Consider the following 13,141-nt stretch of genomic DNA (forward strand, 5'->3'; position numbering starts at 1 on the left):
TTAGTCAATATCAGCTCTGAAATTGGTTCCCCTTCAGTGAACCCAGCATATATGGGTTAAAACTAAAAGCACACATTTCCAGTTCCCTGGTTCTTGAGTTATGCTCACATGTAAATGCTTATTTCTTTAACCTCTGACTCCTTGAGCTCTACAACCAAATAGAAGTTACAAATTGTTAAAGCCCAGATGGCCTCAAGCTGGGCTCCCACTAAAGTTGTAGCTAATCAGAGGACCTTGAAGTTCTTTCACAGAGAAACTAACGTCCGGAGAATATTGAGAGACCAAAGCTTCCCAAGCCCAACTCCTTGGCTTCCTGATGTCAGAGTCTACCTTCCACCATGGAGATAAACAGCCAAGGACACTCATCTGAGAAATCCTTTGTCTCCTCTGCTGGAAGCAGCCCCAAATATAGGCCAATGGGAAAACACTGACCAAGAAGTCCATGGCCCCTCACCCATACCTAAAACCTAAATAAAAACTCCTACTTGTTTCTTAATAGGGAGCTAGCAATTTTTGAGGCACTAGCCCTTGCTGTGCTCCCTCTGCCTGGCAAAGTAAAGCCTTTCTTTTTCATTCAAGACTCTGTTCTCATTATTTGGATTGGCATTGGGATCAGAGACTGAACTTTTGGTAACAATAGGTATCCTTTTTCCCTCCTCTGAAAGCTCTTAGAATTTTTTCTCAACTGGAGACATTTTATTGAAATATGTGGCCCTTTCAATTTTAAGAATTGTCTTTCTTGAGCTTATGAAACTTTGCTTCTGTTATCTTTTTAGATCATTCCTTCCCCTTCTGTTGTCTCTGTTTCTCCTTCTGGGATGTTTATTAGATATATGTTGGGATTCTGCTCAACATCTTCTAACTTTTCCTCAAATTTTCCTGTTTTCACTTTTGTCCTTTTCCTTTTTGGTTTTACCTATCATTTTACCCTTCAGATAGTCACTCTAATCTTTAACCCTAGCCATCCCATGTTTAAGATGTTCAGCTTTCCATTTTCACATTCATAATTTTAACCTCCAGGGTCATTTTCTTACTATCTGGTTAATCTTTTCCGTAGTAACCTATATATGTGTGTATGTTCAATATTCTCTTGATTCTCTCTTGGAATGCTAAGTAAAACACCATTTATAAAATATTCTCTTATATTTTCTGAATACCCTCTGGTTTTGTTTTTTATTTGTGTGTGTGTTTTTGTCTTTTTAAATTATGCTATTGGCTTACTTCAGTTATCATGACATCCTTGGCTGTTGATATATAATTATGATTGAAGGGCCAGGCTGATTGATAAGGATTACTGGTGGGGTCCATTGTCCTTGGATGGAAAGGCAGACTACAGATCTCTGTAAGATTGTGATTGTTTGGACCTGACCAGCTTCTCTTAAAGATACATGAATACAGGCAAGAAAGCAGACTGGGGACGTTCTCCAGGAGGAAATTATTCTAAGAGTTGAAAAACTTATCATATTTCCATTCTTTATAGAAGCTGCATTTCCTATTTCACAATTGTCCATATCTGTCTGAAAGAAGATTACTTCAAATTCAGCTGTTTCTCTTTCAGTGTCTTATGCCCACATGAGGAGCATAAGGTAGTTCTATCATCAGATAGTTCCCTTTCTTTAGAGTAGAATTCTGTAATTTTAACCTGCGTGCCCCCAAATGGAAAGTTAGAGCAGAATGAGGAAGTGATGGGCCAAACTGGCCCAGCTATTTTGAAAGGCAGCTCTTTAAATAATTTTCCTGATGGTCACTCCAATACCTGCTTCAGGTATTCATGTCAAGTTTAGGTTTGGATGTTATTTGGGACTCCTATGGTAAGAACCACTTATGTTTCTTGGATGATGCTTTCCCTCCTTTACTTTTTACATAAATCAGACCCATTTGACTTTCATTTTTCAGGATTTTCTCAAATTGTTTTAACTAATATTGGCTCCAAAGATATAATGGCTGCCTCTCATTCTCTCTCTCTCTCCCCTACCTTCTTCCCTCTCTTCCTTTTTACTTTCATTTTTTTTCTTTTTCTTTTCTTTCCTTCTTTTTCTCTTTCTTACTTTTTTCATTTCACCATTACCTTAGAGGGAAGGGATATATATGTTTGTGCCAGACTATATCTTGAACCAGAAGCCAAACTAATTTTCTTTTATTGTATTTCTCTTAATGATGCAAATAAACCTGCTTTGCATTTATTTTAAATAGTCTGGAATTTATACTAATATTTGGTTGAATATTTACTACACTTTGAGATGAGTGGTACTAACCTATGTGATACTGCATTTAGAGAGTTTTAAAAATTTCCGAACATAAAAATGTGTATATGGTTACAGCCAAAAGGAACTATTTGCTTGCAATCTGCTCTTCCTGGCACCCTGTGTGCTCCACGAGACATAAGCATCTACTGAATCATGGAAAATGCAATTTGAAGTTACATAAGTAAATTAGTCACTGCATTCTCTACTATCAACAGTCTGGGATGTCATTAAAGTTCTGTCTATATGGAAAAAAATTAAGTCTATTTGAATGGCATTCCCCTTAAACACTTTGAAATAAAGTCGCGGTCACTATTACTCTGAAAAATTCACATTTTAGTCTTAATCAAATCTAGTATTCTAGCATTTCAATCATATTAAGAAAGCTAACCCATTTTAATGAGATGTGTTAGCTCTAGGACTAAAGTCCCAGGTTGACTATCAAATTGTCTAGTTGATTAAATTATTGTAGTTTAGGTATAGAAAATTCAAATTCTTTGTAAACTCAATTTTAATTTAAAAAAAGATGAATATGTAAATACATCAATCTCACTAACAACAAAATATTTAAATTAAGTAGCCCTAGGCCCCACAGATTCCTCAGAGCCCAAAAAAGTCAGATCATGGAATCTGAGCAAGGTTTACTGAGCAAATATTTCTTTGTGCTGTCGAATAAGATAGGCGCGACCCAAAAGAATTGCCCTAAACATGTAAATTGGTAATTTTCTGTGGCAGTAACTTATAGCACAAAAGGAAAAAAGTAAGAAGCCTGGCTAAGGCAGCATTCCCTGGGAGAGTGACCTCACAGTCTTGCCTATACCATGCTCTCGACTCTCTTCTCTATCTTTACAAGCTGTCATTTTAACTGAGTACGTAAGCGAGATTGTATAAATGTTCTCTTTTCTAGTTGTTGTTTCTTTTTCCCTGCTTATTTGGTTTTCCCCTTCCAGAGTTGATTCAACAGTCTGGGATGACTGATCTTGCCCAGACACAATCTATCACAACACCTGAAATAGTTCTCTAACTTGGGACGTCATGAAGCCTTCAAATGGATCAGCTTTAAGTGACTGTAAGCCAACAAGGAGAGAAAACGCTATGCAGTTTACAACAATTACAAACACACAAGATGGAGACTGATAATCGTTTCCACTTCCCTCCTTTCTAAGGAAGTGGAGAAATGTTAGGTAGGAGACAGGTGGAGACCTACCTCTGGTCTGATCTATTCTGAAAATATCCTCCATTGTGGTCCAGGTTATATTGACCTCTTAACTCAGGTTTCGCAAGCTATTCTTTTTTTCATCTGGACTAGCCCTTAAAGCAGGTATTTTACTATTGTTTTCAGAACGGCCTCTCACAGCTCTTGTTAGAATTATTCACTTTTCAAATTTTAGCGTTAAGTATTCCAGCAACTGCTTTCTGATGACACTTTGCTTTCTTCCAATATTTTTGCTAAACATATGAAGGCAGTTACACATTGCCTCAGGAGCAACTCTCTCTTTGCTTTCCCCTAGTCCTACAGATTCATGTCTCCCTCTTTAAGTTCTGTAATCTGTATGATGTCCACCCTTAGGCAAACCCCTATGTTTGAGAAACACTTCTAGTTGAGTCTGCACAGTCATGGTCTAAATGGCTGGAGAAATTGAGGCAATGATCCGGATAAATTTGAATGTATTTAGTTATAAAACAATATTTTTTGGAGAACCTATTTCGGGCCTGGTTTTATGCTAGGTGCCAAGGATATGACGGTGAGCAAACTGAAATAAGGTTCTTGCCTTCACGAAATATAGCCTAATAGTAATAATAGCCAACATTTATTGATTGCTTATCATGTGCAACACATTTCATGACTCATATCATGTAACTCTCAGCAAAACTACCATGAAGTACCTATCAGTACAAAAACACCACAATGGGACAAGAGGATTTTTTTAGGTCAACCATCTTCCGCCCTTTCCTAGAGGATATGAACTCAAATCTGCCATAGTTTGAGAACAGGGCTGGGCATAGACAGCAGATGATTGCTTTACATTGCTTTATACCTGAGTTTGCATTCTCTGGGGGAATTTCTTACTATCTGTACAAATTTAGTCACTTGCCTGCATTGTCTCAGCTAGTTTAGCAGAGCTGGGATTTGAACCCAAGTCCTCTCACTCCAGAGCTCATGCTCTTCCTTACTCCACTCATTCACCCCTGCACCCCTACCCTCTTCTACCCTTCAACAGACAGATACAGTAAAAGAATGAGGGAGGGATGACATGGGAAAAGCATCTGCATAATCGCATCAATTCTCCTTTGCTTTATGTATTTTAGATAGAACTAAGGACAACTACAAGAATTCCTTTTTGCATTCTCTCTGAATATTTAATAGCCCTATTTCAGAATAAGAGATACTAATAAAATTTTAAAAGAAATGTACATGGCCCATCATTTAAATGAGAAAACTTATTTTTCAGGAAAAAAAGTTGTAATGGGGATCACAATAAGATGTACACATAAGATTCCCATTATGCCATAGTCTAACTTAAATCATAAATAAGCATTTATGTTATTATATTAGATCATTATTGAGCAACACACTCCATTCATTCATTCAATAGTCATTTATTGAGAATGTATCACTTGAAAGGTTCTACGTTAAGAGACATATTCATTCAGATACACATCAGTGAGACAGTGCTTACCCTCCATGAATTTACAAAGGACAGTATTTGAAAGTCAGAGGAGGAAATAAAGGGGTGGGTGTGAGTAAAGAGAGGAGTCTAAGATGACTCCCAGGTTTCTGACTTGAGCTTCTAGATGGATGCCACACTGTTCATCCAGAGAGTGAAAAAAGAAAGGCTGGTTAGGGACATATGGGTTATTTTTTGACACTTTGAAGTTTTATTTTCTTTTCTATTTTGAGGGTATTTTGCTTTGTTTTCATCCAGTGCTCTGGTTGAAGCACTGGTTTCTGTGGACCTTGGCAGTGTCATAACCTTTGTCTGATTATCTTGGTTTTATGAGCCTAATTAGAGATGGAAAAATATGTATTTAAGAGATTTCTGCCATCCTAACAGCCCCTAACCATCCCTGAGGATTCTTTTCCTGACCATTACATTAATTATATTTTAATTCTTTTGTCTTTTCAACACAACTATAAGAGTTTGTGTTAGTCCATGTCCACGCCTCGGCAAGTCCACCTTTCCTTCACACAACTTTTCTATAGGAAAAGAATAAGCGCATTTATACTATGATTTAGTAGAATGCAGAAGTAGGTGCCCAGCTAATAAATGATGCCATTCAAATCTTTTGGAAAAAACATGATTCATCTTGATTTTGAAATTTTGTAAAAAAAAGTGTGGGGAAATTAAGTGGAGTTTTATCATTGAATGAAGACATCTTTTAGAGAGCTGTCTTCATGCATGCCGTAAATGTCCCTTTATAACTTAATTTTACTCAGATGTTTTCCAAAACATCTGTCTAAATTATTCAACTTATTTTACTTTTTATTCCTACTTCTCTTGTAATTTCAGAGAGACCTACATGGTTAGAGAAGTCTTCTTCTGTAGACATTACTCTATGAAGCATAATTAAATGCATTCTGGAATAAATTTTGCTCCTCTGCTGCCTTCCATGTTATAAATTCTATGTTGCTGATGTATAGTTACAGGATGCACAGTTTTCTTTTTTGCTTTCTCATCTCATATCTGACTCCTCACCATATCTCCCTGCCCTTGAGCTTGATCTTCTTCTGTCCTTGAGCGGACACCTCACTGGTGCTGGCAGGAGTCAGGCAGACATTGGCTGGGAGCCAAACTGAGCCTTACAAGGAAGGCTCAGGGAAGCAGACTGACATGGGCTCAATAATTAGCACTATGCTGGACACAATGCTCAATAAAGATCTGCTGAATTAATGGATGTGTGTGCTGCCTAACTGTTGCAAACACTTCAAGTTGATAACGTGAGGCTGATTGTCTGAGCATTATAAATGAGACTGGGGGATTGACCAGCTCTTTTGAACTCCAAAGTCAATAAAACTTATTTAATGCCTTCTTTTAGAGATATAAAAGTCTCATACACTTCTGATATCTGAGTCAATAATTTTAGCAATGTGAAAAAATAAATATTCTCAAGCATTTTGTGCATTGTTTCGAATAATAAAAGGTATTTTCACAAAGAATAGCAGGTAGCAAATTTTAATGTGAAGTGTTAGGATGACACATAAGTGTGTTATATAAAGTAACTCAATAGCAAAATCTTAGCTACTTATAATATAATAGCTCTCGATGTAGAGTTGGTCTAAATGCAGCAAGTCTAAGACTAACTAAATAATTTGGAGACTTTACAACATTCTGAAAATTCCTAACATTAGTGTTTCTTATTGATTTCGTCAGTTTTTTCCACATTCAATCATGTCATGAATACAAATTAAATTCCAATTAACATGCTTTATAATTTGTCTTACAATGTGTTTCTTTGACTTACTTTGATTCCACAAAGCTAAGAAAGAAAAAGAAATTTCATCCAGCCACATTCGGTCTTATCTCTATACGCATGGATATATCCAAACCCATAAATACATACATTAAATTCCAGGTTTTCAGGTAGATGTACCGTCTGGCATATTCATATGTCCATTTCATCCTGAAACTCTTACTATCTCCCTCGTTGCTCCTCAGAGAGCAGCTGCAACTCTGCAGAGCTCTTATTCTCAGAGACAAGGATCATTTTCTCAATTACCTTAAAAAAACTTCTTAGTATGCTGTATATTTGAACTATCATACTGATATCCAATAGCTTGATGTAGGACCATGATTTTATTTATTCTAAAAATTGAGGCACTGAAAGACTTATCCGAATAGAAAAGAGATCTTATGAGCATTTTGTATTTGCCCCACCACATCCTTGGAAGTCACAATATGAAAAGTAAGAGTAGCCTTTAATTTATGAAATGTAAAGGAAGAGAAAGAAAAAAGAAAAGGAAGATTGATGTCAGAGCTCAGGAGATTTTGTTTGGTTAAATATTTATTGTCCACAAGAAAGCAAAATAAACTACATATGGCCCTCTCCAGATCAAACAGTATATAAAAAAAGGCAGTCTTAGACTCAAACACAAATGCAAATTCCACTTTAGTTGATGTTATTAATAATTCACACAATGCAGGCATTTCCAGACTCTGAAAAACATTATTTTGCCCTGACTGGTCCAACTAACCTTATCAAAACAGACCCAATAGACTATGAGAGACTTATTTTCCAGTTCACACATTTTTTCCTACATTAAATTTACAAGTTTGATCCTAATAAATTCCCATCCGCATGTCAAAATATAATGTTTTCTAGATATTAGGTTTAGAGTCCCAAACTGTCTTTACTTTCCTGCCATATGGTTGGTCCTACATAAAATATTCACAGATATCCACCAGGCCATCCAAGTCATGGAAGGTCGCAGGGCTGGAACCCAGGGCAAAGTTGCTCTATTCAGCAGCAGGTTTGCTGAAGTACATTTTTGTCCAAACATGGCTGAAGGCCACATTGATCTAGTAAGGCATGAATGTTCATATGAATGAGTTCTCCATGCCCTTGTTTATTACCTTTTCCCCTGGATTAGTTGGGATTTTAAAAGTCATGCAGGACCTCACTTGGAATATTAGAGACTAGAGAATGTAGTCGTCTACAGGATGCATGATTTCCTCACATCTTCTGATGATGGAAGATGAAAAAAATCTCTAAATCTTCACTCTGAGAAAGGACTTTCTCATATGCACATTAGGGCTGAAGGGCTATCCATTACAGAAAGATAGTATTTGTCTTTGCTTTATCAGCTGGCTTGTCTCCATCACACTACCCAAACCTTGGAATTCGTGGTTAACATTAGTTCTCTGCTTTTCTGTACATACAACTACATACACCCAGTTCAGCATTCGCTCCCTTTCACATATAGACGTTCTTTACTTGTGGCGCTTTATGTGGAAAAGATTAATGGAAGATTAGCGACTAAAGAAATTATTTCAGCAGATTCAATTGATTTCCACCTCTTAAAAACTTATCAACTGCATTACATAACTACCCATTGCTATCTTCTTTAATCCCTTGCCATTATCCTCTACATATGGAAAAGAAATAAGAATGGGGCTGAGGAGAAATAGTCAGATGGGTCAGAGTGAACTAAGCCATTTGGTTTCTTTTTGTTACTGTTGTTTTACCATAAACTCTGCTTCCATGACTAAAACCATCATAATTATTAAGGAATAGCTTTTATCCAGAGTCACATTAGAACCGGAAAAAGAGGTATTTGTCATGCATTGGGATCTCTCTGGGATAGCTCACCCCTGTGAATCATGTCTGCACTTTGTCCTTTCCTCTTTTAATAAACATTTGGAAAAGAACAGTTATGTTAGTAGATAACAGAGCTTGGAAGAGAGACCCAGAAAGTGATGTGACCTATGCCAATCTTCAGCCTTGTCAAGGAGGACACATTAAAATGTTCTTCATGGAAAATCAGCCTTAGTGAAAACATATTCAAAGCAAAATGACCTTGAGGGATATTTCTATATAAGAATATTTCTATATAAGAATAACATAGACCGAAGCATCTTGGGAGAATATAAATGAGCCAAAAAGAAAAGAGGGAAAGCATCCTAAAGAAGAAGGTAAATCCCGGAAAGGGGTTGGCAAATGCATTCTTGCCACTTACCTTTTCTGCTGACTGGGCTGTACCAAAAAAGATGGGAATGAAAGCTAACCAAATGATGCAGGTGGTATACATGGTAAATCCAATAGGTTTGGCTTCATTGAAAGTCTCTGGAACACCTCTCGTTTTAATGGCATAAACAGTACAAGTGACCATCAGGAGGATACTGTACCCCAGTGAACAAATGAGCGAGAGATCAGAAATGTCACACTTGAGCACTCCCCTGGCATTCTCTGGGTCAAGAGTCCTCTGTTCTCCATAGTCAATGATGATGTGTGGGGGGTCCACAACAAACCAGACACACACTCCTAGGAGCTGGATGGAGATGAGGCTGAAGGTGATCACCAGCTGGGAGGCTGGACTAATAAACTTGGGTGCTGTGACAGATTTCTTCCCTTGCTCAAATATTCGGTGGATTCGGTTTGTTTTGGTAAGAAGGGCTGCATAGCTGAAACACATGCCGAGTCCCAGGAAGATGCGTCTGAAGGAGCATATGATTGTATCCGGTGCTGCAATCATTAAGAAGGTGATTGAATAACAGAGAAAAATCCCTGTTAGGAGTACGTAACTAAGTTCGCGTCCTGAAGCCCTCACAATAGGTGTGTCATTATAGCGGACAAAGGTCACGATCACAAAGGTGGTGGCGATGATTCCCAGTATGGCAACGAACACAGGCACCACAGCCCAGGGAGAATGCCACTCGAGTTTGATGATGGGGATAAGCTGGCAGCCTGTGCGGTTGATGTTAGGTCTCTGATCCAAAGGGCAAAGTTCACAGGAGAGCTCATCCACCTGGTAGTTGTAACCTTCACAGCGCTCACAGTGCCAGCAGCAAGGGACTCCTTTCACCGTTTTCTTCCGCTCCCCAGGCTTACAGGGCAGGCTGCAGACGGATGCCGGATGAGTGTGTTCTCTGTTAGCCCACTGCATGTCTTCCACCTGTGGGTATAAAAAATTAATGAGCCTTCCATTTTTCCCCCATTTATAATATCCTAATCCTAGCCACAGGTTTGTAATAAATCACTGAATGCTGACAGGACAAACACAGTTTACCATAATAAGAGTCCAGTTTCTTTCCCTGATATTGACTTTATGAAAGTGTTAAATGATTAGCTCCAATAAATCATTCACATCATCAACTTGATGAGTGTCATTAGTTTCCATTTACCTCCTCAATGTTGACCAATCTGACATTTGGAGAAAGATTTATTAGTCCAAATAGTTTTAAAACTCAAAAAAAAGTCCCAAGGAAAGATGTTTTAGAGCTAATCACAAGTATAAATGCCAGAATCCCTGAAACACTGGCTTAGAGTATAAACATATACGTAAACAATGATCCAAGTCTTTCCAACATATTTGGAGAAATTCAAATCATGCTGTCAATTTTGAAAAGAAATGGCAAAACTACCTACTTTAATCTCTGACACTCCTCATGTGTTCATGGTGATAACTATATTAATGTTTTAAGACCACACTGAATGAGAGAGCTTGATGGTAATGTTTTCCATTGAACAAAAGCACTCTTCGAGGTGGTTTAAAGCTTTGAAATTGCTAGAAATGAGGGCGTCCTCCTATTGTGCTTAGTATCTGCTTCAGGGCCTTAAAGTTCTACTTTAAGTACTTACTCTTTTGGATTAAATCATAGAATACTTCTATAAAATGAAAGCATTGTTTTAAGGGAATTCTGCCAATCATTGAACTCTTATCTTAAATTTTTTTACCAAAGGTTCTGGACCCAGTTCCAATGTTTGTGTGCATGGGAGTGGGGGGAGGGACAGTTTCCCATATCACCAAGCAATTCTCAGACAACAGCCAGGTATCCTATAAGTCAACTCAATTCTGACACCATCTACCTTAAAATAGCATCAGATTCCACAGGTTAAGGGCTCAGTCCTACAAGACTATTCCTTTCCCACTTCAGATGCCAGTCTCAAGTCCAAGTTGTCACCTGTGCTTCTGACCAACAATCTATGAACTAGAGGTTCCAACGACCCCCGCCTTGGGTTTGATTAATTTGCTAGAGTGGCTCACAGAACTCAGAAACAATTTTTACTTACAAGATCACCTGTTTATTATAAAAGAATATAACTCAGGCACAGCCAGATGGAAGAGATGCATAGGGCAAGGTATGTGGGAAGGGTGCAGAACTTCCATGCTCTCTGAATGTACCACTCTTCCCAAATCTCTACCTTGTGGGGACCTGGAAATGGCGACCCCAAGATATGTCTCTTTGGCATGAGGATTATTTGGATCTGATTGCTTTTGATAAACTGGGACAGCCAAGGAGGCTCTGAGGAGTGGAACTTGCTTGACCTTTGTTAGGAGACATTTACATTGTAAAGGAAATCTCTATCTGTAAGGTGCCTCCCTCTCTGGACCAGGAAGAAGAAAGGGGATGACCTTCTCTCTAGAAACTCTTAATCAACACCAAAGGCAAGGATTTAAATCTGCATTTTGTTTACTGTACTTGTGTGGTAATCTCCCATGATCGGCTCTCCCTCCCAACGTTGGCATTTCTTTAAGGATTAAGCATCTTTCCTTAGGCTAGGGACTGATTGCTGCTCTCACCTGTGACCACCCAGCTCAAGACAATAGACTTGCCTCCTGCTGTGTCCATCAAGCGCTGTGCCAACAGGGCAATCTTGTGACTATTGTGGGAGGGACATTTCAATCATATGTGAAATATCCTGTTTGGGGGTATATAACCACTCTGTGCACCCCACTTCTTCAGTGCCCTTTCTTCCTTTGGGAAGAAAGGCCCGGGGCCATGGTCCTCATAAAGCTTTGTTTAATTTTCTCCTGCTAGTCTGTCTCATGTGAATTTAATTCGTTCTCTGGCCAGACAAACCCACATTTAGGTAGAGGAAAAGTCTTCCTCCCCTACAACCTGTTTACCAACCAGGAAGCTCTCTGAACCCCATCCTTTTGGGTTTTTACGGAGGCTTCATTGCACAGGCATAGTTAATTAAATCATTGATTATTAGCAACCGACTCAATCTCCAGCTCCTCTCCCCTCCTGGAGGTCTGGGGAGAGGCTGAAAGTTCAAATCCTCTAATCACTTGGTTGGTTTCCCTGGCAACCAGCCCCATCCTTAGGGTACCTAGGGTCTTTCCAAATGTCACCTCATTAACATAACAAAAGATACCTTTATCGCTCTCATCGCAGAAAATTCCAGGGATTTTAGGAGTTCTGTGCCAGGAACTAAATGGAAGACCAACTATATATTTATTATAAATCACAATATCACATTTGCCTTATTAGATACACAGTAATTTTAGCAGAATTTTAATCAGACAAAACTGGAAATTATGGATCACAGGAGACCACTTATTATGAAAAGCAGCTACTATAAAAGGTAAGCTCTATGAAGGGAGTGATTTTGTTCACTGATGTGAACATACAGTGATGGATAAACAATTTGCACTCATATACTTGTTGAATTTGTGGGGAAGGAAGGAGGAGAAGGGTGCCACAGTAGAACCCTGAGGAATAAGGGGCCAAGTTGAAAGTACTGGGATCTGGAAATAGAGGGCTGCTCAAACAGGCACAGAAATGGGAGCTGAAGGAATGTTTAAAGAAAACTAAATAAAACAACAAACCCAAGAAACAGCTTATTTTCCCAAGACCAGCTCTATTAATAACCCAAAAAGAAGAATTACCATACCCTGTGGTAGTCTGACTCTAAGATGGCCCCCAATAACTTCATCTCCTGGAATTCCTGCACTCATGTAGTCCTCTCTCACTTTGAATAGCGCTGATTTATGTAAACAATAGCATATTCCAGAAATGACTGAATGTGATTTCTGAGGCTAGGTCATAAAAGACATTTGGCTTCTGCCTTGCTCTTTCTTGGATCACTCACTCCAGGAAGAACTCCCAAGCAGCCATATGGAAAGGAACTGAGACCTCCTGCCAACAACCAGCACCATCTTGCCAGGCATGTGAGGCAGCCACCTAGAAAGAAGATTGTCTGACCCTAATCAAGCCTTTAGACAACTGCAGCCCCAGCTGACATCTTGACTGCAACCTCATGAGAGACCCTGAACCAGAACAACACAGCTAAGCTGCTCCTGAATTTCTGAACTACAGAAACTGCCTGAGATAATAAATTTTGTATTGTTTTATGCTGCTAAATTTTGGAGTTATTTGTTAAGCAGCAATAGAAAACTAATACAGCTCAAATTAAGCTTACCCACTCTGTGACCACTACCAGTGTAGTAATCT

General features: G+C 38.6%; 1 protein-coding gene across 1 annotated transcript in view; it reads right to left on the minus strand.

The window, feature by feature from the left end:
- The window catches only part of GRM8 (glutamate metabotropic receptor 8), a 718,399-nt gene that overhangs the window by 82,113 nt on the left and 623,145 nt on the right, over positions 1–13,141 (minus strand). Inside the window, exon 9 of the mRNA XM_046670043.1 lies at positions 8,920–9,855. Coding sequence (XP_046525999.1) covers positions 8,920–9,855 — 936 coding nt within the window. The remainder of the gene's footprint in view (positions 1–8,919; positions 9,856–13,141) is intronic.

The sequence above is a fragment of the Equus quagga genome, chromosome 8 (genome assembly GCF_021613505.1).
Source record: "Equus quagga isolate Etosha38 chromosome 8, UCLA_HA_Equagga_1.0, whole genome shotgun sequence".
Lineage (NCBI taxonomy): Eukaryota > Metazoa > Chordata > Mammalia > Perissodactyla > Equidae > Equus > Equus quagga.